This window comes from Pezoporus flaviventris, unplaced genomic scaffold (genome assembly GCF_033815535.1).
Source record: "Pezoporus flaviventris isolate CSIRO_AGI_PZ_B2104156 unplaced genomic scaffold, CSIRO_AGI_Pfla_v1 ptg000022l, whole genome shotgun sequence".
In the NCBI taxonomy this organism is placed as follows: domain Eukaryota; kingdom Metazoa; phylum Chordata; class Aves; order Psittaciformes; family Psittacidae; genus Pezoporus; species Pezoporus flaviventris.
In genome coordinates this window covers 2,391,508-2,417,966 of record NW_026892570.1, presented here as the reverse complement: position 1 = coordinate 2,417,966, position 26,459 = coordinate 2,391,508, and the positions used below count along the sequence as shown (strand labels likewise).

At 40.8% G+C, this 26,459-nt stretch overlaps 1 protein-coding gene across 1 annotated transcript in view; it reads left to right on the top strand.

Annotated features, from left to right (window-relative positions):
- Nucleotides 1–1,206: 1,206 nt before the first annotated feature.
- The window catches only part of FRMD3 (FERM domain containing 3), a 134,349-nt gene continuing 109,096 nt past the window's right edge, over nucleotides 1,207–26,459 (top strand). The window contains exon 1 of the mRNA XM_061456291.1: nucleotides 1,207–1,490. Coding sequence (XP_061312275.1) covers nucleotides 1,392–1,490 — 99 coding nt within the window. The 5' untranslated portion in view covers nucleotides 1,207–1,391. The remainder of the gene's footprint in view (nucleotides 1,491–26,459) is intronic.

The following is a 26,459-nucleotide window of genomic DNA, read 5'->3' as shown; positions in this document are numbered from 1 at the left end:
AGAAAGAAAAGATTCATTCTCTACTGTAAGCAGGAAAATCTGTGTTGTGGGAGAGTCAATCTACATGCGGGCTGAAATCCTGCCCCTACTGAGTTCACTTGCTGAAGGACTGTAGGACAAAAAATGTTATTTTATTAGTGATGAGTGTGTGTCTACAGAAGGTGTCGTGGCTGATAGAGACCTTCTAAACTTTGAGGTTGACTGTGGCTATTGAGGTTTTAAGTACTCACTGGTTTGCTTCACTCTTCATTACACAGTTGGAAGCATTTATCATTTACAAGAAGCATATACTTACATTCTTTCATGTTGCATATTAAAAGACTTTGCATATTTATTAGCTGACGCTAGTGAGCATTATATGCTTCTCATTTGTTTGTGGTTGTCGGTATTTCCTGCTGTTAGCAGTCCAGCAGGAAGCCGAAGGAAGAGATTACGGGACTAGCGGTGTTTAGGCTTTTCCACTGGATTTTCAAAGAACATTACATTCACACAAAACTACTTTCAAAATATGGACGCTTACAGGGGGCCAATGACAGCGAGGTGAAATGACTGAAATACACCTTGTGTGTGGCTGTCAACACTATTTTTCTCTTTGTAGACTTTCAGCCACATCCCATTGCGCACTGGCTGTGTTGCATTTCAGACTTAAAAAGGAAGTGCTTTTTTTCCAACACAGTGCTAATCCCTGTTTCAAGGTTTACACAACAAACAGGGCGAGACTGCTCCTCCTTAATGGACCGTTCTTTTCCCCTGAGGAAACAAGTTTCCAAGACTTGCCCTCTTACATGAAGTTGCATTGTTTTCTTCCGTTTCCTTACAGCGTACCCATCTCCTAACTTCTGTAATACATAGAACAAAACGTCTATATATGTGTATACTTCACACGGCCCTCCTCCTGCGAAGGGCAGTGTTGGGGTACCTGGGGACCACGGGGTACCACTGCCTCAGGTGCACGCACAGCCAGGCGCGGCTCGCCTGTGGCGGAGAAGGCAAACAGACGCGTTGACGACTGCCCCTCGGGGCTGCCTTTTTCCTGCATCCCGACGGCGCGGAGCCCCGTAGGGAGCCGAGCTGGGGTCCGCTGGGCGGAGGAGTAGCGGTGGGGAGCAGGTGAGGGCGGAGAGGTGCCGTGCCGGGGGCGGGCGCGGGAGAATGCTGAGGCCGGCCAGCGGAGCGCAGCCTGACGCAGCGACGGCCCCGGCCTCAGCGGGCGGGAGGATGGCGGGCGGTGGCTGGGCGCCGCGGGGCTGAGGGGCGGTGCCGCCACTGTGCCGTGCCGTTCTGTGCCGTGCCGCTCTGTGCCGCGCCGCGCCGTGCCGCGGTCGGCCAGGCGCCGCTGCAGGCTGGCCCCCTGCGGCTGCCTGAGGGGCGGCGGCGGGCGGGTTGCCGGGATGATCCGGTTCCGGAGCTCCAGCATCAGGTCGCTGAGCGCGGAGATGAAATGCACCGTGCGACTGCTGGACGACTCCGAGATTTCCTGCCACATCCAGGTGCCGGAGGGGAGAGAGGGGCGGCGGCGGCGGGGCGTCTCGGCGGGCAGCGGCACCCCAGCACGGGAGCGCAGAGCCGGGCCGGGACTGGGGCAGCTACCCTCCGGCGCAGAGCAGGTCGCAGGGCCCGGGCAGCGGCTCGGCGCGGCCGCGGCGGGAGCATCCGCACGCCCCGTTTCCCTGCGCGGGTCTCCGCGCACCTGCGGCGCGGGCAGCTGCGCCTTTCTCGCCGCTTCCCGCCGCGGCGCTGCGCCACGGCATTGCATGGCACGGCACGGAGCCCGTCCGGCCGCTGCTGGAGCCGCGGGATACGCCGTGCTCCGCACCCCCGGCACGGCATCCCCGCGGGCAGGAGGAGCCCGCTGGGCTTCGGCGACCTCCGGGAGAGGCGGTCCCCGGCGAGGAGGGAGACCTCGGTGTCTCCAGCCCCGTCCCGCAGCGCGGTAACGGAGCGCGCGGTGGGCGCATCTTGCGGCGGAGGTGGTGTGCGAGGGGACCTGCTCTGCGGGGCCGGGAAAGCCCTACACCGGGAGCAAGGCCCGCGGCGTGCAGATAGAGGAAACGCTGTTACAGAGGTGGTAGGCAGAGTTGAAAATGAAGTGCTGCTCCCCTTTCCTCTTCCTTCACGGCAAAAGATAACTTATGGAAGGGTTTTCAGTGATAGTAGTGCTGTTGGAAAGAAAGTCCAACTTGCTGTAGTCCCTCTTCTTAATTACTTAGTTCATTTTTATTCCTTTAAGTAATAACGATAAGAGGGCGAAGAATAGGGAGCGTGGATTTCTGGTGTAGCAGCAATGTTTGTAGTGTGTGAAAGCAGTATTTCAGGTGTCCTAACAAGATCCAGACTCTGATGCGTTATGGAAGTCTTACAGATTCTTAAACTGCAAGTGTCAGAAACCAAGTTACGCTGTTGTAAATTTCCATGGCATTCATAAAATCACTGAGATGAACTTGACATCCAGATCAGAAGATGTGAGTAGCTTTTCAGGATGTTGTTTGTCACTCATAGTCGGTATTTCTGTCTTTCTGGTGGTATAAAATATCCACAGCTTTAAATCAAGTTGGTGGTCTTATGCAGAAACCTACTGTGGCTGAAAAAAATCAAGTGCCATGAGATGCAAGCAACATTTTTTTCTTGGACCAAAAGAAAACAGACTAGACTAGACTAGACTAGACTAAAATAATTGTAAGGGACCTACCATTGTAATCTTTTCCAGCTGCCTGACTAGTTAAGCGCTGATCAAACGTTGAACAATATTATGAAGGGCATTGTCCAAATGCCTCTTTTTAAGGCACCTAGAGGCTTGGGGCATCAACTACCTCTCTAGAAAGCCTGTTTCAGTGTTTGACCACCCTCTTAGTAAAGAAATGCTTCCTAATGTCCCATCTGAACCTCCCCTCGGGCAGCTTTGAACCATTGCCTCACGTCCTGTCACTGGATCCCAGCGAGAAGAGATCAGGAGCTCTCTCTCCACGTCGGCTCCTTAGGAAGCTGCAGCGAGCCATGAGGTCACCACTCAGCCTTCTTCTCTCCAGCCTAGACAAACTCATAGCCCTCAGCCTCTCCTCACAGGACATGGCTTCCAGTCCTGTCACCAGTTTTGTTGTCCTCCTTTGTATGCAATCAAGGACCTTTTACATCCTTCTTAAACTGTGTGGCCCAGGACGGCACACGGTGCTCGAGGTGAGGCTGCACCATCACTAAATACAGCAGATAATCACCTCTTTTGACCGGCTGGTGGCACTTTTTTGATGCACCCCAAGATGCAGTTTGCCCTCCTGGCTGCCAGGGCACATGGCTGACTCACACTGCGCCTTGCTGTCAGCCAGCACCCTCAGGTGCATTTCTGCAAGGCAGCTCTACAGAAACTCCTCTCCTGATCTGTACTTGTGTACTAGTTTTCACTCAAATATTATGCAGCCTGGAAGTAACAGGAGATTACTGAAACTTGCACCTGTGTCGTTGTAGTGCTCTTGTTAATGAATAGCGTGGTTCAGAGATTGTAGCATAATGGGTAGGAAGCAGAATGGTCCTCGAGTATTTTTTCTCGGAGCCCAATGCAGTTTGGCATCTTTAAAGACTAGTGTCTTTAAACAGTGATGATTTAATGTCAAAATCTGAGCTGGTGTCATTACAGGTCTGTAGATTTGTAGTGCTCAACAGATTTACCCGTGCTAAGAATACGCCCTTTGATACCCACAGGATAGAAAGAAGTAGTCATTACTTTAGGTGTTACATTGTGCAAGGTGAGGAAATGAACTCAGAACCAGTTGAATCTTACTGTGTCCTGGTGGCTCATCCCACATGTATACAGGGGAAAAGTATTTTAGGCTACAGCTGATTTTTTTTTTTCACTATTGTAGTTCTAAGGGTAATCTTGAAAATTGAATTCTATTATAAACTCATCTAGAATTGTTTTCCTGAATCTGCACACTGACCAGAAATGTTTAAAAGGTGTGAATGGCTCCTCGTGTGTTTTTTTGTTTTGTTTGTTTGTTTTGTTGTTTTCTTTTTTCCCCTTTTAGGTACTGAAATTCTGAACATGTAAATGCAGATCCTAGGATGAGGAACTACTTTGCTCTTGGTCACTTCAGCAGAAACATGCAATTAATGATGACATTTCATAGCTTTGACTTACCTTTCACTCCTTCCTATGCCATATGCTTTGAACTGCTAAATTCTATCTCTAGCTACCCCTTACCTATCACTGTATCTATAGAGGAGATATAATTCAGCTGTATAATTGATTTATCCTCTTGTATGTGCATAGCTGTGAAGACATTAGACTAACAAATCTCAATTCACTCAACTTCTTGTCTGTAGTCTTTCAATCAGATTTCTATTTGAAGTTCACAATGTGGACAAAACTTGCTAATTTCATTTTTGAATGGAAAAAATAGAAGTTGTGAGTTGTGTATATGCATATTGCTGCATATGCAGCAGGACAAATAGCCCAGATGATGCGCTGCTGGGTTAGCAGCAGAGATGCCAGGGTTGTGCCAGCTGGAACATGTTGGACAGCTGTGTTTTGGTCATTAAGAAGATAAGAAAGCCTAATTCTACAACACTGAGAAATGCCCAACAGAGTCTTTTAAGGACATGGGATGCAGTAAAAAAACAGTGATGACTGAAATTCTAGCTATGCATTTTCAGGGGGAAAGGAGGGGAGATACGCAGCTAGTCTGAATGGTGATACATATAGCTGATGATTTTCTGCATTTTAGCACACTAAGTTTTGCCAAACCTTACTTTTTCAAGTATATCTTTCCAGCAGTTGGCTTGCACACATAGGCTGGTATCAGAGGGCCTCAGTACCACTTCAGTGCAGAGATGTCAGCTAATTAAAATTGTCATGGATGCACTGTATGTCTTTGGCCCTGCAAAATGTACAGCTAGAAGTGTGTGTTACTCAGCTAAAACACTGGTATGTAGTTTAGAAAAAGAAGGCAGGGGCAGATCTACTTAGGTGCTGCATATATGTGTGTGTGTGTTTTTTTTTGGGGGGGGGTGGTGTTTGTTTTTGTCTCCTGATGCAAATTACATAGTGTTTAGGAAGTAAAATAAAGTATGCTTTTGTTTTTACTGTTAAAGCAGCATTTCAGCAAGCCAACAGGCTAATAAAGCCTGCTTTTGGAAATTAAGTTTTATAGCAGGCAGTGTAGTGACAGCATATGGGGTGTTGTGGGGATTTGCATTTGCAGACTCCAGCCAACTAGTTATCGAGCTGTGCAGCCGCCATGTAGGTCACCAAGTTGCTCAAGGCTAGGTTTGCAACTCAAAGGTCATGATTCAGTGTGTCGTCCTCGTCATCAGAGAGAATTCGTTATTGCAAATTAGCTGAAGTGGTGACAGACACAGGAAAGGGCTAGGGCCGAGGGATGTTTAACTAATTCTTGTGATGACATTTATTTTCCCATGTTTTTTGTTTGTTTGTGAGGCCTCTCTGGGCCTGTATGTCGGGGCAGTCTTACTGCAGCAGTAAGGTGAAGTCATAGTGGCGACACTAAAACTGAGAGGTTATGAAAAACAGCCTGGAGAGCAAGTGGCCACTGTTTGTTTCCATGTGCAAGAGAGAGTGGTGACCTGCTTGTGCAGTCTGCCTGATAAAGCACAGAACCAAGGCTTGAAAGAGGGCACTGGGGGAAGCAGGTATTCAAAACTATTGGAAACGTGTCTGGAGCATCAGGAAGACCTCCTTTCTGGAGGTACTAATGAGGTACTTATTTTCTGAGTCATCGGCATTATGAGCACTTCTATTTCTTTCAGGCTTCATGCAGTAACTTCACACATTTAATTAACCTTTTAATAGCAATAGCCTAAACATTTGTTGTGTTTTAACCCCAGCTGGTAACTAAGCCCCACAGAGCCGCTTGCACCCACTCCAGTGGGGTGGGGAAAAGAATCACAAGGGTAAAAGTGCGAAAACTCGTGGGTTGAGATGAAGACAGTTTAACAGGTAAAGCAAAAGCCATGCACAGAAGCAGAACAAAACAAGGGATTCATTCACCACCTCCCATCAGCAGGCAGGTGTTCAGACATCTCCAGGACAGCAGGGCTCCATCTCACGTGATGGTGACTTGGGGAAACACACACCATCACTCCAATGTCCCACCTTTGTTCTTCTTCCCCTGCTTTTATTGCTGAGCATGACACTGTATGGGATAGTCCATGGGTCTGCTGGGATCAGCTGTCCTGGCTGAGTCCCCTCCCAACTCCCTGTGCATTCCCAGCCTGCTTGCTGGTGATTTGGGATGAGGAGCAGAAAAGGCCTTGACTTTGTGTAAGCATCTGCTCAGCAGTAGCTAAACATCCCATCTGTTGATAACAGTTACCAGTACTGTTTCCAGCACAAATCCAAAACATAGCCTCATACTACATACTATGAAGAAAACAAACTCTGCTCTAGCCAAAACCAGCACAATATCTTAAATAGTAAGGTTAGTTTTGTTTGTTTGTTTGTTTATCTATTTATTTATTAGTTTATCCTGTAAGATTACTTGTGCTTATTTCAGTTCTGAGTAAAGTTAACTGTCAGTATGATAGACTGCTATTAAATACGTAAGTACAACTTGGGTTCAGTGGTGCCACTGGCATGCTTTAGGGTGTGGGCTTCAGTATACCTCATTTAAGTGAAGTGACTACTGCTACTGTTTCTGTAAGTTTATAAAATTTTAGTGTGTATTAGTAACCATTATAACTCAAAATGTATTTATAAGAGGTTAATACAAAATTAAAAGCTCATTCTTGAAAAATGCTATGTTAAATGTATTACTTACTTTTGAAATTAATGAAAGTTTTACTTTACTTCTTGAGCTGCTGAGGTCAAGCTATGCACAACCAAGGATAAAGTTGGCATGAATGAGGCTTTTCTCTCAGCTGGAACCTGTTATTGAGAGTGGTAGTGAACTTTGTTATCTATGTGTTTATTTGTAGAAATACCGTATGACTGGATCTTCTTGTGCCTCAGCCCATATGTAAATTTGTGTGATAAGAAGGCCTTTATAATGATGCAGATTTTCCTTTGTGTTAGCTTTCCCAAACAAAAACCAGTATAGGTATCCCCCAAAATCCCCTGGCTATACTACTGATTTTTTGTTTAATGTATCTAAATGATTATTTGATTGCTGTTTAGAAGAACAAACTTGATTTTCTAAGTGCACCCAGCTTCTGAGCAAGGAGAACATGTAATTTTAAAAGCTGGCTTAGAAGTCAGGAAGAAAGCAAGCAGAGCAAAGCTTTGTTTTACTCATGGTATGTTCTTAGATATTTTACCTTTTTTTTTTTTGCTGAAGTCAAATTGAGAGTGACAAAATCTGAGAAGGTTCATCTGAGAAAGCCACTGGTGGTCGAATAGTGTAAGGTGGCCTCTTAGGGTTATTTTTTTGTCCAATTCAGGAGCAGTTTCTGTGCAGTTTGAATGAATAATGCTGCTTTTAGTTTGGCTAAAAATTCACTTGATTTTTACATCACCTCCCCCCCCCCCCCCCCCAATTGTGTCCTATCCTGTCTAGGTCTTTTTGTAGTGCATTGATGACTTGAAACTTGCCTTCTTGCTTAATACTTTCTGCTTGGTCTGCGTCTTGCAGGCAGATGCTAAATTTAATAGAAATCTCCTAACCAAAGAACTCTTTTTAACATCTCTTTAACATTCCCATGCCTTAATAAAGTGTAAAAACCAAAACAGCATGCTGAAGAGGACTGTGAAGTTAAAGAATAGTGACCATGAATCTCAGTGTGAAGATATACAAAATGTCGACAATTTGGAAAAAGCGGGAAAGGGAAGGCAGCATGAGCATGAAAAGAGCAGAGAAGCCAGAAATGAGAAGGCGGCAGAGAACCATAGCTGCGGAAAGGGAAAGGTTAAGGGATTATGTAGACAGCAGGCAGGAGATTTAGTGAATATATATTTATCCTGTAAGCAATGTCAGAACTGTAAACGGCAAGTGCCTTTATCTGCTGGGATGATGCTGTAACAGTCCAAAATAGTAAGGCAAGATAAGGAAGGAGACGCAAATTTGAATAGATTCTGTGCTGTGTTCTGTTGACGCATATTGGAAACTGCGTACTAGGGCTTGTATTCTTAATTTCATGCTTGAGCCTCTAACTGTACAGTTACAACAGGTACTCTTGGTGACAGTTGCAGATGAGAAGCCTCTCTAATCAAGCTAAACCGATGGGTTAAAGCTACCTCTGTTGTCATTTTGTGCTTTTGATTAAATTTGCAGTAATTTGTTTTCTTTTTAATATCGCTTATTGATGTGCTCTTAGCTCCTTCCAGAGCAGAAAAGGAAATAAGAATAGAAAGTGCTATTAGAAAGTTACTAGGGTGTCAGTAGTTCTCATTACAAACTAAGAAAGTAATTGTCTTGATGGATTTTGGCAGGTATTTGTGGAGGTCAGCATTTGCTTAACATTGGTTTCTCTATTTCTGGTAGGGTAAAAGTACATACGTACTTGTACTTCCATGTTGCTACCAGTTCACAAACTCTGTTCCTTCTTGTTTTTCTTAAATAAAAAGTTGGCTTATGCAGGATTTTATCCAATATATACTAAACTACTTTTGTGTTGGATAAGGATTATTAATGATGTTGAATTAGTTTTATTCTGCACTCCATGTTGTCTTATTAATAAACAAAGTCTGTAATTTCTCTGTCCTAATGGTGATGATCTTGCCTTTTAACTGTGGATTTCCTGTGTATTGCAATTGACGCTGTAATTCATGTTTTGATTGCTGGTAAATAAAGGTAGGGGAACTTGGATGTGTGCATAAGGACTTGTCTAATCCAGGGTTGAAGATGAACATGTATTTCAGTAAGTACAAACAGTGTAGATGTTAAGTATTTCAATATATTGGTGAGGCCTGGTGCTGCAGTGTGGGGGAAAAAAAATGTGAAAAATGCAGGTATGCTCAGACAAAGTTAAGGGACAAGCTAAAAGGATGGTTACTGCTTAAAAGTGTAAGTGTAATCTTTTCACTTTTACCCACCTTTTTGTTTTTCTCACAGCTTTGAATGCAAATTTTTACATTCTTTACTGTTGCACATGTTTGGATGCTGGCTGAACAGTAGGGGTGGAGCTGTAGTTATAATAAAAAGCAGCTGGAAAAGTCAATAATACCATGCAGCACGGCTTAGATCTCCAAACTGCAAATCATGGGCTTGGTCTCCTGAGGTGGAACGTGGCTCCTCTGAGGGTGCTTTCTGCTTGCAGGAGTTTTATACAGTCTTTCATCTTGAAAAAGCTTTTGGCACCTCATGAGGCTTAGACTTCTTACACCTTGAAATGCACTCTTCTGTCTAGGCATCTTCAGTGCACTGATACAGATCTGATATAGTGGGCAGCTGAAAATCATCAATCATTTGGCAGACTTAATTGGCCAAAGATTAGCGCCAAAATGGATAATTGGTGAGCAAGTACTGTATTCTTTTGATTGTATTTGCATAGATTGACTAGGTCAGGAATGATGTAATAATGTGTATCAAAGTTCCTCATATTACCTTTAACAAAAGAAAAGATTAGTGACTTTTCTATGGGAAGGTGAAATTGTGAGTCTGGATTTTGCCTGGTTGCTACTGGTTGTTGCTGGTCCCCTGGAACAGACAGTATATTAAAATCTCAAGGTTTAAACACTAAGGTTAAAGAATGAGAGAAATGACAGCTGATTTTTTAGTTCTTTCTCAAAAAAAACAGGTGGCATGTGAGGACTGGAGAGTAATTATGTGATAAAATGCTTGTTTTCTATAGCCAGGACTCTGTTCTTCTGCATATTTTGGCTTATTAAATCAAATATACTGAAAATGCCTCTCTTCGTATTTTCCTTATTCTCCCTCCCTCTTTTTGCGCTCCCCTTTCACTCCCCCAAGTGGATAATATCAACCTCTTGGCAAGGTTCATAGCATTCATAGCGTCTTTTTCTCCTTTTCCTGTTAAAGTCAAGCTGTTGCCAGATGACTTCTGCTGTGTCTTTCCCAGCTGCATGTGGAAAATATCTCCTCATAGTTCTTCCTTCAGCTGAAGCTGCTACCTGTTCCTTCATTCTTTGTTTGCTCAAATACAGCCTCATTTTTTTCGCTAGCCTTGCTTTCTGAGAGACCCATCCCAGACCTTACGAATCATCTTTTTGTTCACATTGGATTAACTTGTTCTTACTTTGTTTTAACTCCTTGTCTGACAGTGAAAACATAGTTGGGATAATTCAGCTGTAATTAAATCATTACCTTCTTTAATGTCATAAAACAAAAAATAACCACCCAAAAGACCCCCCCCCACCCCCCGAAAAGAACAAAAAAGAACAAAACCAAGCCAATCTAAACAAACAAAAGCCCCTAGACACTTCTCTTCCTTTACTTCTTTGCTGTTTATTTTATCCTTTCCAACTACTGGTATTCAGTCCATAAAAGCTTTCCTGTTTTCATCTTTTCAGGGTTTAACACATTGTCTTTGATGGAGGTGTGTTGGTAATCAGCCTTTGCTGTTTGACATAGATGCTGTTCTCCAGCTAATGATTAATTATGGCAGTAGTAGACCAAGTGTAAACAGTAATTTACATTTACAGTGTGATAGTAAACCATCTTACTCATGGTTGCTCTTCATGGGAGTTACTGAGAAACTCGATTAAGGAGGCCTCAGGGATGAAGAATGAACACTGATGTTTTAGGACTCTTACATTTAGAGGAAAAGTTTCTCCTGACTGAAAATAATGCTGGAAACTTGAGATAAAATGTTTCACACCAATCTGCATAAGGTTAAGTGTACGTGTAAAGTTTCTCTGCGTTGCTCATAGCCAGAAATGAGAAGGTATGGGCTATATACCATGAGTTCTTTTTCACCAGCAGAGTTCGAAATCCAGCCATTCAGGATAGTTTCAGTAAGAAACTTTAAGTGGCTGCAAAATGTTTGCTTGTTTGCTCTTTAAAGGCTTCATCTGGAAAAATGTTAAGCGAGTCAACATATTCATTAAAAACACTTGTTATTTTTCCCTTGTTTACTTGAACCACATGAAGAAGTAAATAGTCTGGATTGAAGACGTTCATTGCTTCTTGCGAGTATATTACCTCACAATGATAATTTGTCTCATAGCAGCTCTCTTTGCAAGAGAATTGTGGCTTAAATAAAAGATTTGCACCTGGCCATCTTTTGTCCTGATGTTGTAATAATGTAAACTTCTATAAAAGGGCACATGTTGCAAAACCAACTTTGGGTATTTCTGCGTAAAACCATTTTAATACAATCACTTCGTATGCCCACTTTTTTTGGTCTTTCATGTATCTGCAACAGAAGCAAAAAAGAAATGGGATTCAAAATTAAAACAAACAAATACACAATTCCCTTAGGCCCCCAAATCCGAACAGTATGAGAAGAAATTACAACAGGACTTAATAATTTATTAAATATAAAGAGAACAAAAAGCAGTCACAAACAACTGCAAGTTAATGGTAAAATCCCGTGGAAAATGATACGTAAAGTTCAGACTGCAGTGGTGTATTTGCAGTATTTCCAGGCTTGGAAGCCAGTCTAACGTTTTTGTCTCTGAAATAGAGTTCCCATGTGTGTGAACTGCCTTGTGGGAATGGATCCTGGACACTTCTGTTTACCAGGCAGTGCCTGGGAATTGGTCAGCAAGAATGCTAATTGGCATGGACTGGAATTTTGGCAGGCAATGTCCTTGCAGTTTGCAAGCAGGGGTGGTGGGTTTCAACACCCAAAAATGCTTGAGGGTTTTAGTAGTTTTGGTATGCATGCAATCTCTGTTTTCAGAGAGAAAAAGAAAGATTTTGTGAATGACTTAAAGATATAATTTACAGTTCAGATACTAAACCATGTGAAATGGTAACTGTGCTCATAATGCTTTCCTTTTAAGTGGAAAATCTGAAGTATTTTGTGGGCCATCTTAAACATTTGGTGGGAGGAATAGGACTGGTTTTAGTAGGTGTGTATAAAATAGCTGTGCTTAGGATCTGTGGCTATGATCTTGGATCTGAACCTGTAATCTCTTCTGGGATGACAGGTTCTTGATATTTTTTTTTTAATGCTCTTGTCAAGAGAGTAATACAAAGGTATTCCACAGGATCAGGACATCAGTTGGGGGTGGTTTTTTGTTGTTATTTTTACAGACACTAACCCCGTAATGGACTGAGAAACAAGACATGGTAGTTTATTTGAATTATTTTAATTGCAAAAATGCAGATGAGATCTCTATGGAGTGCTGTGCACACCATAGAGATCTACAGCACATACTTTTAATCCCATTTCTTTAGGCTTTTCAGGGTAAAAGACAGGTGATCCTTCACTTTCATTTTGTTACTTTAAAATTGGGTAACAAAGATAAATACTGCACAGTCAGAGAGTGATGGTTGCTCTTGGGTTAGATGGGTTAGTTACCTAACATGCAAGGTGAACTCTGAAGCTGTACAACGCCTGCCTGAGCTTAGCTGACTTCAGGATGACCTGGAAATGCTCAATGTGCGAATAGGTGAAGTGTACCAGACACACAGACCCTATTTGCTCCTGCTCTGTGTGAACTTTCTTTAGCTCCATCCTGGGAAAAGAGAGGAAACAGGAGAGGCTTTTACAGATGGTGCTGTGAGTGATTCAGCATGCAGACTCAGCTGCTCACATGAAATCACTCCATCAGCTTGTGGTGCCCCTGCCAGTTGCTAGGTGCAGATCCAGGGAGGCTTTTCTGTTTTGACTGGAGAATCCATTCACGTTGCCAGGATTTCCAGATTAGTTTTCTCATACCGTCTGGCAGTTGGGACTTTACAGTTACCAGAACAGAGAAGACTTGAGCAGGAATTGTCAGTCCCCATACCAAACGATGCTGCTGGTTTGTGGGCATTAAAGCAAAAAGAGTGGTACACCTAAGTGAGAAATGAGCAATAATCTGCACAGTTATTTCTGTGCATGTAGCAATTTTCATCCTATAGCTTCTTGAGAATCAGAGGCTGGTTTCTGTTTTACCCAGGAGAGTTTATGGTGTAATTCTCCGGAAAACACTATAAGGGAGTCCTTAATTCATGTTGTGATGATGAGAATATACAAAGTAACCTTTGTAGTTGGCCTGAATTTTAACTTAAGTAAAGGGGGGGGAAATACTACCATAGGAGAAGAAATCCCAGGAGTTGGGTGCTGGTATGTGTGGGGAAGAGAGCAAGGCTCCAGCTGTGTCCATTGATTATGTAGTGCATTGCAGAGAAGATGGCAGTATTGACTATACCCTTCCAGTGTTCACACCTGTTTTTTGTTTTATTCTGTTATTTAGAAACTCTTTATAAAAAACAGGTTGTACCTTGGAAACTTAAGCTTCTTCACCTTGCTACTCATTAGCTAATTTATTCTTACCAATTTAATTTCCTCAATTTTAAAATCAGAAAAATCTTTATACTTTCATGGTCTGCTAGGCTGTCTCCTTTCAACTCATATTACATTTTTTTCTCCCTTCGCCAAAGTCTTAATGGAATTTATATATTTTTAAATTGACATCCACCACTTTCAGTCTGAATAGTGCAGATTTTTGCCTGTTCACTAAATTTATGCTGTTATGTGAACTCCTGAATGATACCAGTGTGGTTCAGGAAAAATGGAAATGTTTCTATGTTCTGCAGGGGTTTTCATATAGCAAGAGGAAACAAAATGATTTTTGAAAACTAAGCCTCCCTTCCTCCCTAGATGAATTTCCTGTTAAAACTCTTAATACCGCTAGCATACTCTTCTACATGAATATTCACATCTTTTTTTTTTTTTTTTTCCTCTAGGATTTATTTACACATCCTGTCTTGTTTACAGGAAATTATACATAATGATACATAATTTTTGTCATGAGGAAAAATAGTGGATATCTCATGTCCTGAAAAAAATAGATAAAACTGAATGTTTTTTTTCGATTCATAATGCCAAAATATGTCTTCATATAGTCCTTTTTTATTCTGTGAATATTTATGCTGTTATTGCCTTGTGATTAGGGCTATCACTGTAGTCCAAAACCACAAAAAAGTTGTATTTCCTTTTCAGTTTTCCATTTCCATAGCCGGTAGTTTGAGAATAGAACTTTTTTTGCATATGATACGTTTCCATTAACTTGATTTTAAGAGCTCTGGCTAGCTGTATCTTTTATTGATGGGAAATTAAAGGGAAGATGCAGATGTGGGTTTAGGTTTCTTCCCCTTCTTCCTTCTTCTCTCCACCATCTATAGGTGGAGCTTTTGGTTATTTTGAGAGCACTGGTTTCTAGTTGTGATTTTGGTGCCCTTCTGCTTAGCCAAGCTGTGCTTCGGTGGTTGTCCAAGAAAGATGAAAACTTCACCAGGTGTTGGCAGGTATTGTCCAAGAGGTAATATATTCTTCTTGATGTCCAGGCAGGTTGCTAATTATGCCTGTTTTGTCTTCACTCCCCTCATGCTCCAAACTGACCTCTGTGATTTTCTCACTGGCTGCCTGTCTCACCACTACTAGAATTATTTGTATTACCCATTTGCCCTATGAAGCAAGCCTTTTTGCTTTCAGACTTAGCTACACGGCTAATCTGTTGAGGAAGGAACTTCTTTTTTTCTGTTCACTGCAGCAAAGTGGCTCTTCCCCCCTCTATTCCTAGTTGCAGGGTTTTTTTTAAGAACAGGCAGGAAAGCACAGTGACATGTAAATCCTTTTTGAAATTCCTGATTCGCTGACTTGACAGTATGCAGGGAAGACAAGAAGAGCTATGTTCATGGTGAACCTGCAGAGCTGGTTTGTGCCCTACATACTGTTTGGCAGTTCTCTGAGAGATACAGAAGGAACTGCATTTTCTAACCTCTCTCTGCCTCCTCTGTCTCCAGAGGATTCACTGCTTATGCAGAAACCAAGTGTTTGCTGGAGGAGGATTGTGAGTGTTTTATCCTGCAGGCTGAATGATAAAAAAAGGTTATGAATACAGGGGGAAGCCAGTTCAACAAATTCCGTTTTCCTGTTGTGTCCATACAGATTTGATACTGCTTTGTAATTAAAATTGGATATGCTTCTACAGAATATTCTTTTTCTCATTTTGAACTATGTAGCCTTTCCCATGTATTCCTGAAACAGAACAGCTAACCATATGTTTGAAAGAAGAAGGAAATGAAAGGGAAAATACTGTCCATCCAAAGGTACACTGGGATCCTGTAGCAGTATTTCTTTGCAGAAATATACCCTAAGTTGAATTTTTTTGCCAAGAGAGAGGTTTCTGCTTAATGAACAAGATAATGGTATATTTCTGTTCAAAGTAAACATCATTCTGACATGTTTCATGACTGCAAGATATCTTACGCACTCACTGGAATAAACAGCACACAGGGCTATCTCAGGCACTTAGGTAATGGGTAATGTTGTGTCTGCTTTTACACAACTTTCAGCTAAATCAGGAATCAAACTGAAGTCCAGCACTTGGGGGCATGTGGGGAGGATTTTTGACACTCTGGAGGAAAGTGAATCTGAAGAGTTTTAGTGATTGCTCCATCTATGCAGATTGCTTTAACTGGTGCCAGATTTGCTGTAATATTGATGACATCCTTCACCTTGTTAATGGTCCAAGCATAACAGATTGTATGCCGGTATTCTAGTTTTCTTCTTTATGTAGGGAGATCACAAATAAGGATTGCTTATAAGGATGTGAACTATGACTACAAATTCCACATGTAACCTGCTTTCTGTTTAAAACTCTGATTTTTGTGCCCTGGGCACATCTCATGTCTATTTATAGTGTTCCTACAGGGAATGCTGAGAGGTGTAAATCTGGATTTTAAGGATAAAAGCTGCTGTTGGGAGAGAGGCTTTATGAGTTCTGCAAGAATGACTAGAGAATTCTCAAATCTGGGATAGAAACACTAATGCTTTCCCCTCTGTACATGTAGATACATTCATGTGGGAACACCTTCCCTGAGATTCCTAAGAAACATTCAGTTCCTCAGGTGACTATCTGGGATGGAGTGTCTGCTGCAGAACTCATGAATGAGAATGTGTTTTGCTAGATGCAGTCTGGAAAAATGAATTATCATTCAGATTAGTTACCTGCCTCCTGAGCCTCTCCCACTTTGCAGAGAGAGGAAATGGAGTTTGCACTGATCACAGCATAGCTGTAGCACCCTTTCCAAGTTTGCAGGGTCATTGTGTCCCTCCAAGTGTTCAGGAGAGATAGAATCATAGAATCAACTGGAAAAGACCTTTAAGATTATCAGGTCCAACTGTTACCCCAGCACTGCCAAGTCCACCACTAAACGGTCACTGAGGGCCTCATCTACATGGTTTTTATATACACTCTCAGATACAGCAACTCCACCACTGCCCTGGGCAGCCTGTTCCAATGTCTAACCACAGTTTTGGTAAATAAACCTCCCCTGGTGCAGCTTGAGGCTGTTATGTCTTGTCCTATCATTTGTTACCTGGTAGAAGAGACTGACCCGCACTTCATTACAGCCTCCTTTCAGGTAGTTACAGGAGTGGTAAGGTTCCCCCTGAGCCTTCTCTTCTCCAGACCAAACAACCCCAGGTCCCTCAGCTGTTCCTCATCACACTTGTGCTCCAGACCCTTCAGCAGCTCCATTGCCCTTCTCTGGGCCCGCTCCTGCACCTCAATGTCTCTCTTGTAGTGAGGGGCCTAGAACTGAACACAGGATTTGAGGTGCAGCCTCACCAGTGCCCAGTACAGATCACTGTCCTGGCCCTGCTGTCCACACTATTTCCAATACAGGCCAGGATGCCATTGGCCTTTCTGGCTGACTGGGTAGCCGAAGGATGTAGCTATCCAAGCTGTGTCTGCATTGTTGCTACTTCAGAGCTGGAGAGTATAGGTAACTGTGACCCAGAGGGATGTGACCCAGAGGGATGTTAAGTGTTAAGCTTTCCCATGTCTTGTGATTCTCACAAGCAGAGCTCTGACCCAGTGCACAGCAGTGCTCCTGCAAGACCTCAGGTACTCCAGGTAATTGGAAGAATTATGTTTTTCTGTATTGTTTACACGATAACCATTCAGGAGTGTAAGTAGAGAAAGCAGGAGGAATTCAGAATTTCCAAAAATTACACCATATGCCTTTCAGAGGCTTATAATTTGGTGAGAGCGGAATCATGTTTCTTCTAGAGCCCATTGTTCCTTAGTGCTAGTGCTAGTCATGGATTTTCGGTGTACCCTTTCTGCTTTCTTGCAAAATGGGCGGACAGTAGTTTTCCTCCACGTTAGTAATTTGTTTTTCTCTACCATATTATTATTTTATTTTTCCAGGATTTGGCATTTTTAAATGATAAGTGTGTGTCTTACAAGTTTGGGTGACTTTCATGAAGAATGTTTTCTATTTCATTTCTGTAGGTTTTTGTTTTTTTTTTAAAAGACACCAAACAACCAGAACTCATGCTCCAGTTGTCTCAGTATATCTAATGAATGCAAGAAGCTTACAGCCAGCATGCAAATGGCAGCTTGACACAGAGAATGAAACATTTGGAGTGCATTTCCATGGGCAGTGATAGCAGGGTTTACTGTGTTACCACAGTATTGCCTCAGAGCCTGAGTCATCGATAAGAACCCCATTTTGCTATGCAGACACAAAGACACACTTCCATGTCTGAGGATACAGAGGCGTAGTGGAATAGTATGTTATATGAAGAAACCAGCTTGCTTCAATTTAGATGAGAAGTCATACTTGAATCTGCATCTGCTCTTGGTTCATGGCAACCAGGAGGGAAAACAGTAGTCTGAAGCCTTTTTGCCTACACATTTTACTATGTTGAAGTTGGACAGTGTTCGCTAAGGCAGGTATTAATCTATAAAATCTTAAAATGCAGCTGAGTTACATTCTGTGCCAGCGTTCTTAATAAGACTGTTGCTTAGGTGGGCATGGGCAGATAAAGAAACAATGCGGGGCAACATGACATAGTTGTCTCCACACATTGTTATCTTTGCCAAAAAAGAGGGGTTTTGAAGGTCATAATGGAGTGTGTTTTGTGTTCCCTCCCTTGTGACAGAAGGGCTGACCTGGAAGGAAACATAGAGCCTCTTAGTTTGGAAGTTTGAGAAGTGGAGTGTGGGAGCTGAGGAGGGTAGGTGACTGTTACCCTCTCTCTCAGCAGGAAGGAGAGAAGGAGGCATAAAGTGAGAGGGTCCTGATAGACAGGATTACAACTGGGTGAATTACAACTGGGAACAGATGGATGAAGAGTACCTGGTGGAACTGAAGAAACCACTGGAGGGATGCACAGAGGGCTACATTGAAGCAGCAAAGGGAGAAGATCTCTGCATCATTCTTTGGAAAGATACCAGTAAAGTGACATTTGACAGGCCAGAGGGTATGATATCAGAATAATGCAGTCACAAAATCATGGTAACGAAATAATGTCTTGTTTTATTATACCCTTGTCTACTCAGAGACTAGGAAGAGTAAGGATTATTTGTAATAAGAATGTGATTTCAGGAAAAAAAGTAGGTGTGTGTTAGGAGAATATAATTTTTGTCATACTTTAAAATTAACTGAGCAAGTAAGAGCTTTTTAAAAGCCTTTTTTGACAGGCCAAAGATGCATGGGCTGTGAAGTTGGTTGTACTTACTGTGTGCTATGTGTGATTCCAAGAAGGTAATAAATCTTGGGATTCTTAACAGTAAGACCCCATTTTCAATCAATAAATGGTATTTTAATACTTCTTTCTTTTGATTTTGGCATCGAGAATGCTGAATGACATGTAGGCCCGGATGTGTGCTAGCAGGGTCACAGTCTTCTGCATGGTATTATCCAGATTTAGACTTGCCCTGTTTTGAAATTGTCCATGTTATCTACCAACTTGAAAGGTGAGTCTCAACTGTGTTGAACTCTTCAACTTCTACAGAATTGCTGCATTTTTATCCAACAAATTGTGTGCATTCTGTGCATTTCAGTGCAATAAGCAGCTTTTCATGCTTTAATAAAAAATGGCTAAAGTTTTACTGTGAAAAACTCAGAGGTTTTAGCAAGGTGTTAGGGAACATTGCAGTAGGGTAGAAGTGCTGGTGAGCTGCTTATTGTGTTCCAGCGTAGTTTCCTGCTTTGGTGAAAAAAGTTGAGACATTAGGGAAAATGAAAATCCATTCAGAAAAAGGAATGTAAATGTTTCTGTTGATTTGTATTAGGTATTTGACTAAGTTGAATTAAGCCAGATTAGTTTACTAAATTAGAATAGGTAAAATTAGAGTAGATAACAGGCTTTTAGCATGAGGCAGCCAGCTTAAATGTTAGTTCTGAAAGACTGCAAGATAAGTGATGTCTGTTGGAAAATTAATAAGTAGAAGAACTTAAATACTTTTTAGTGAACATTTCACATTTGGCTTTTAAAAGATTGTTTAATGTGATTAAGGATTGTGTGGTGAAGAATGCCAACAGACTGTGACTGTTCTCAATTCCTGACCAAAAATGTGAAGGAAAACTGATTGCATGCTTACTCCATTATTCATCAATTACTCAGAGATACTATGTGTAATGTTTAATATTATGGCACACCTGAATTATGAAAATGGTTTTCTTATTTGCAACAGATTTCTCCTGTATTGGATAATCAGAAGTGAATGCAAGTGTACATAGTGCTCTCGTTACTGCTGATGCTGGAGATGTAGGAGTGGGATATGCAAATGCACATACCTTCTATTACATCTGAATTTCAGAATACTTAAAATGTTGTTTTTTTTAAATCAGTTGTAACTAGGCTATATGACAGATTACACGTTCATTAACTGCAAAAAATGCATTGAACTGTAAGTATGAAGGGACAGAAGTTTGGGTACTTCAAGATGCATTGATGCCAGTTATGTTAGCATGTAACTAATTGGATGGATCCACGCTTGTTGGAGTGGATTTGGAGGGAAGTTAGAAGGTATGTGTACTGCTTTACAGCTAATCTACGTTACTGTGGGAATAGGGCTGTAATTTACATCAGCTTTAGGCAAAACTGTATCTTGAATAATACATAAAGCTTAGGCAATTTTTTAAAATTTAGATGAAGGTGTGTACAACTTCTGTTTGTTTAACCAGTTAGTGACATCAGTTAGAAACAAATCTTTAGTGCAAAACAATGTGCAGGAAATGGATCAGTTTTCAGGTGTAAAGCACTTCAGAAGCTCAGGGTGGGAAGCAGACAGTTTATATACAGAAATTTTAGTCTGGAGAAATGGTCATGTCTTTTTCAAAAAATCCTCCGAAGTATGTTAAGGTGAGTGAAATCCAGTGGTCCCAGTGAAATCAGTGGAATCAGTACGGTTGAGTATGATTTAGTCTAGGTCATGCTTTGCCTAGAAAGGTTGGACCAGGTGATCCTTGAGGTCCCTTCCAATCTGGTATTCTGTGATTCTGTGATCTGTGGAAGGTGCATGGGTTATACACGAGTTACCTTTATTTCCTGAATCATGTTGGAATCTGGGACTGCACATGCACAGTACATAAAAGCAATTGTTCTGAAATACATGTGCTCCCTTATAATTTTGTTATGCTTACACTGACCAGGGTAATTTTCTTGCAGGCATGACTTCATCTTGTTTTTTAACTATACTGTAAGTACTTTCCCAGCTTGCTTTGTTGAAATAAACAGAGAAGACATTTGGAATATTGTGTCTGGCTCTGCTGGTGTAGATGTACTGACAATCTTGGATTTTGGGCAGGAACAGTAGTGGCTGCTTTAAATGTTACAGCTGTTACCTTCAGTACTGTTCTTCCAAGAGAGCAAGGATGCTCTACCAAGATCACATGAGCATCACAGTGAGCTTTGAAAGTTAATTTTGTGTAGCAATTCTGACCTCTTGTCAGAACAAATAAGTAGTTTGTATGAGGCTGTGTAGTTCTCACAAAGACATTCTTTTGCAAGCATGCAGAATGCTGAGGTTGTTTGCTTTATGTACAAAAAACCAAAGCTGATTTTATGCCTGGTGCGAACAGATAATGCACTGGAGTTTCCTGTGGTAACATTGTTAGGTCTAGCCATGATTTGTGAGTTGCAATCAAGGAGAAAGGGAAAGTTACAACCCATTCCATTGTCATAAGCTGCTGAACCATGTTTTGTTTCATTTTCTTTCCACAGTATGTTAAAGATTAGGTAATGTAATACCTAGTGGAATCTACAATTTGACCTCTTCAGTGGTACAAAATAAAAAACCCCACAACTTTCCAAAATGACAAAATTTCCAATGACTTAAGAAAGTTGACTATTTTGTGGTAGTATTTCTTTATCCATTATTTACAAAATAGCTTTTCCTTGAGCAACATTTAAGTCACTTGCTGGTTTCCTTTCCAGTTCACAGTTTGGTTTTAATTCCTCAACATTTATTTTGTTTACTTTTCAGTTGAATTTTAGTGCCCATCCCATAGAACAGAGCACAAATGGAAATGGAGGATGGAACTCATGCATGGTGATACTTAATTGCGTAATACAGTTGCTCACTACAATGGCACGGTGATGATCATTTTCAAGGATTATCAGCTAAAGAAAACTAATTTAAAGAAAAAAAGGTTCAAATACTGAAATAAGATTTTGTATTTTGCCTGTCAGTAGTTTCCTGGTTGTTATTGTAAATCCAGCGTATTTGTGCAGTGGTTTTCAATATGCATAATGGTTGCAGTGCCAGTTTGTCTTCAGGTTGTACTGGCAAAAATAGGCAAGCAAAAATCCTGGAGCCGGAGATCTTCCATGCTACTTGAAAGTGTGCCTGAGGAGAGATTTTTGTATATGTTTCTACCTTTGCCGTTTATTTTCTTGGCTAAATTCTGCCTCTAAATGCTGTCTGCTGATCACTCATTGCACAATGTGGAGCAAGTCAGGACTGTGGACTGCTGGGCTTGTGTACTGACTGTGGTGCTATATTGTTTTCTGTTCCTGGGCAGTCCTGTAAACCAGAGTGAATCAATTTAAAGAGAATTTGCAAGGCTGTGTGTTGTTTTTTTAAAGTTGTTGTACTTAGGAGGAGACAAATATAAAGGTCTCAAGAATTCACATTTACCGAAATAGATTTTTCAGTGTAGGAAATTTTATTTTACAGAAGGGTCACAAAAGTGTGTCAGTCCTATCTTTGCATTACTTCCTTTTGTCACAACAAAGCGATGTTTGAAAGCACTTTGAGGAAAGAGACAACATTAGGTTGGAAATTCCTTTTAACAGTAAACAAAATTCTGAGGATAAGGACATAAGTGTTTCTGGAGATTCAAGTCTTATTCTGGTTATGAACTAGCTGGAAAGAATGAGACCCATTAAAAATACGAATTTCTGTAATTATTGTTAAGAGTGGATATGTTGCTTCTACCATTTTCAGTCACATAAACCTGATTTATCCTATATGAAACAGCCAAGAAAATGTATTATTTAAGTGGAAAACTGTAAACATATGCATTTTAAGAGAGTGAAATTTGGGGGCATGAAAACTCTCATGAAACATAATTTATAGAAGGGATTATTATGAGGGTTTTTCTGATTCTTGCTGAGTGCTTCACTGAATGCCTCATGATAATACTAAAATTGAATTACTGGTCACAGAGGATGTCCTTGTATCAGCAGAGGTTTTTAGGTAAATGTGACTGAGTACATTTTATTACTTAGCTGCAAAAACATTTATTTATTTAGCAGCACATTATATTTATTTGTTTGTTTCTTTTAAAAGCAGCAGTGGTGCCTGAGGGGATAAAGGCAGAAGCAACATCTGCACTTGTGAAGAATTCATTATTTTTAATGGAATTTAGCTGACTTTAGGGAAGAAATCCTTCATCAAGTAGTGTCACACAGCATTACTTACATACTATGTATGTGCAAGCTCTGCACTGAGGTCTTCCTTGGCTATATGTGGGAAGGACCTGTATTTTTTTTTTTTAATTTTTAAGCTTTTTTTTTCTTTTTCAGCTATGCTTCTAGGTTTTATTTAATTTAGGGGCAGTGTATTCAGACTGTCCTGAAAATTTATGAATCTAGAAGCTGCTATGATAATCATCAGAAATTTTCAGTTCAATTACTTGACTCTGCAACCAGCTGGTAGATTAAAAATGAAAACTTCCCTGCTCATTAGTTTCTGATGTGTGGCTAAAGTCACAAGCATTTGATGTCTCTAGCCTTGGATCGGTTCTATCTATCCGTGGTATTGTTGGACAGTGTTTCAGAGAGTATTTTCATCTCTTTACACACACCCACTCGTTATACGGATGCATTGCCTCGTGGGATGGGAGGCAGGACCCAGATTCTGCCCTTGCTGAAGTTTTTAGCAGTATGGTGTTAAGAATAGAAGCCTTGGCATTGCTAAAATTGTTTCACATGTCCCTTTGTCCCCCACTGCAGTGGTGTGTCTCAAAGCTGCTATATGGGAGATGCTGTTGTTTGGACAGGCAGTAAGCAGGCAACTAGCAGGAACTCTCTGGTTACACAGCCATCTGCTGATCCAAGTAAAAGGGGATGAGGAGTAGCATCTTCTGCTGGAGAGGTGACAGTGGTGGCTTGTGACTGTGCCACCAGGAGTACAGGACCTCTCTTGGTGGCCTCTGATATGGTTGCTTCCTTGCCTTGAGGAAGGGGAGAGTGCTTTGGGGTTGATTAGGAATAGTGTTGAAAGGCCATGTGGGTTAGGGATAATTGGCTGCACATTTGCACCAGGCAGTAGGGGTGTCCATGGGGAGAGGTTTGTGTGTATCTTGCTAGGTATAGGTCCATAGGGTGAGCATCTGGAACCCCAAGGACTTGCTTTGTTGCTACTGCTGCATATGTAGAGGACAAGGACAAGATGGTAACTTTTTTGCGTGTGGAAACCTTTGAACTGTCTATGACTCCCTCCGGTTTATTCGTTTTTTATCAACTTCATTGTATAGCTGTTCATTCTCTGAGACTACAAAGTGCTGTGCATAAAGATTTTGGTCCTATTTGTACTATTTCTGACATTTCAAGCTGGTAGCAGTATAGTTACGAATTACAAAGTTGATGTATTTTCACTCCAGTCACAATAGCATGTCTCAAGGTACAATTGTAGCCTGGATGTTAAGAGCTGTTTACATTTTTATTTTTCAGTAGTGAGCAATTTCTGCCAAAAAAGTTATCCACAGAACATTTTTTTCAATGTGAGATTCATATTCTTCTCATTTCAGTTAAAAAATGTAGCTTGGAAATTTTTCCACTCCAGTATCACAACTGTGTCTGGAGGATATGTTTAGAGCATAAATGGGTGTTTAGGAATGCGACAGGCCCATTGGTTTAAGCCATACTGAATGCTTGAAAACTGAGTAACATGGGATAGGTGAAATTCAGCAAGTCTGAACTGGGTGGGCCTTTACCTCTTTGCTTTATGGCTAATTCTTGGGCCAGATCTTATGGACTCTTGTTATATTAATCTCAGTTCTCCAATTTATTCCTAACTTGTATCATTTAGTAATCCAGAGGCTTTACTTCTAGGATTTTCTTTTTTTTTTTTTTTTTTTAATCTCAATTGTCAGTCCATTGTATATCCATTCATATATAATATTGTAAGATTTGTATTTCCCATTATGGTCAATCTGTGGATAAAGAATCAGCTCTTCCAGAATGTTTTCTGGGATGCTTTGGTTTATTGCTCTTCAGGGTTTGATTTAATTGTTTGTTTTTTTTTTTTGTTCTGATTTTCTTTTGCCTGTGGTTTAGTTTGAGAGTGCCACAGAGACTTTGCATACTTTTGTAGCCTTAAAAATGATTGAGCCTAATAGTCTAGCTTCTATGTTTCTGAAAATCAGCAAATGAATAGGGAAATAGTATTCCACAGTATAACAGGAGGGACTGAGAAAATCAGTTGTGGTCTGTTCCCTTAACAGATTTTTACTGTTTGCAATCAAAAATTGTAGGAATCATCAGTATTCATGGTTGTAGTATATTGAGACTCCAAAGGAAAACTAAAGTGGCTTTTTTTGGTTTCCCAGCTGTGGGTGAATGATACATTTGATTGCTTGTCCAGAACCAAGCTCAAAAGCTTGTTTCATTCTTCTGTGAGAGCATTTTATTTGGAGCATTCAGTATTTGTTAATTAAGATGGAACTTAAATGATCAAAATGCTGATTTTGCTGTGCTTGAAGCTGTGCTATTTTTTAAGGTTAGGAGTAATAATCTGTTATGACTAATGTTTCTTGTAAAAAAAGTTATTTAAATATTTACATATTTGCTTTTTTTTTAAAGTTTAAAGAGAGCCCCCCTCTTTTCTGTGAGCTGTATCAGAGAGGAATGGTCAGAACTCCAGGTATACATTTATTATGAGGAGAAAGTATGTCTGAACAAAACGCTGAACGATGGTTTATACTTAACCATCTCTGATATTAGTTTTGGTGGAGTTAGTTTATTCTGTAACACGTCTTTTCTGTGGTAGCTAGCACTTCTCAGTTTTTTCAATTTATGGGATTTATATAGGCACTTCCAGAAACTTCCATCTCTGGATTTTTGAATTGTGAAAACTCTTTTGAGTATGTTTTCTTCCATGATACAGCTGTGTCAAAATACTAAGTTGTAACTGCTGCATGATAACAATGGCCTTTCTATATCTGATACTATACTGTCAGTTTATCATTATATAAGTGTGAATGTGAAGTACTGGTTTATTATTATGATTATTTTATATTTTATCATTATGATTATTTATTATTTATTTATTATTATGAATTTATGTATACCAGGACAGGTTCCAGTTACATAGACCAGATTAAGCAGAAATGTGGAGCTATTTGGCTGCTAAGTTTGATGTGTACCATATGTTTTGCACAGCTTGTGGAGCTCAGGTCGGAATGTCCAGTGGTAATGTTCTTTCGTCCTTCTTGTTTGTCTAATTTAAATAATGTGGTCCATGTTTACATAATCCTGGCTTTATATAAAGTGTAAATGTATTATTACCTAGTCTACTGAGAATCCCCCATGGACAATTCTGTAACCTGTGCTACTTTGTTCCTCCCTTACTGTGCCTGCTAAACGGTGCCAGCAGTGAGGATTTTCACTTGAATGTGTTTCTTACGTTCTGCCTTGCCTTTCAGCACGCCCGTCTCCACAGCGTCTGCTTCTCAAAGGAGTTGCATGGGGTGACATAATACCGGATGCAGTTGTGGAAACATGTCTGGATCAGTTTCAGAGCCTGATCTGATCCAGACCCTAATTTTTGCAATTGTAAATGCATCTTCTTTCAGTTGCTGCTGCCTCATTCAGCACATTTTTTTTTTTTTTAATTTTTCTAGTTGGAGCCACTGATTGATCTTTTTTAACCTGTCTCACTATTGCTCTTCTCCCAACCCATCTCTCCTCCTCCCAGCATGAAAACTCATTTGTAAAGCTTAGATGTACTTCCCTAAAAAACTGGAGACAGATTATTTATTTTGATGCTAGTTCTCTCAATTCTGCAGAGATTACAGAGGCTTTTTTCATGATGACTGGATGCAGCACCTGAATTGCTTGCATGAACAAAATTCTCAAACAAACTTAATTCACAGGCTTTGGGTGAATATTTTGTGTCCATTTGACGATCTCTAGTTGCTGTATGAATTATA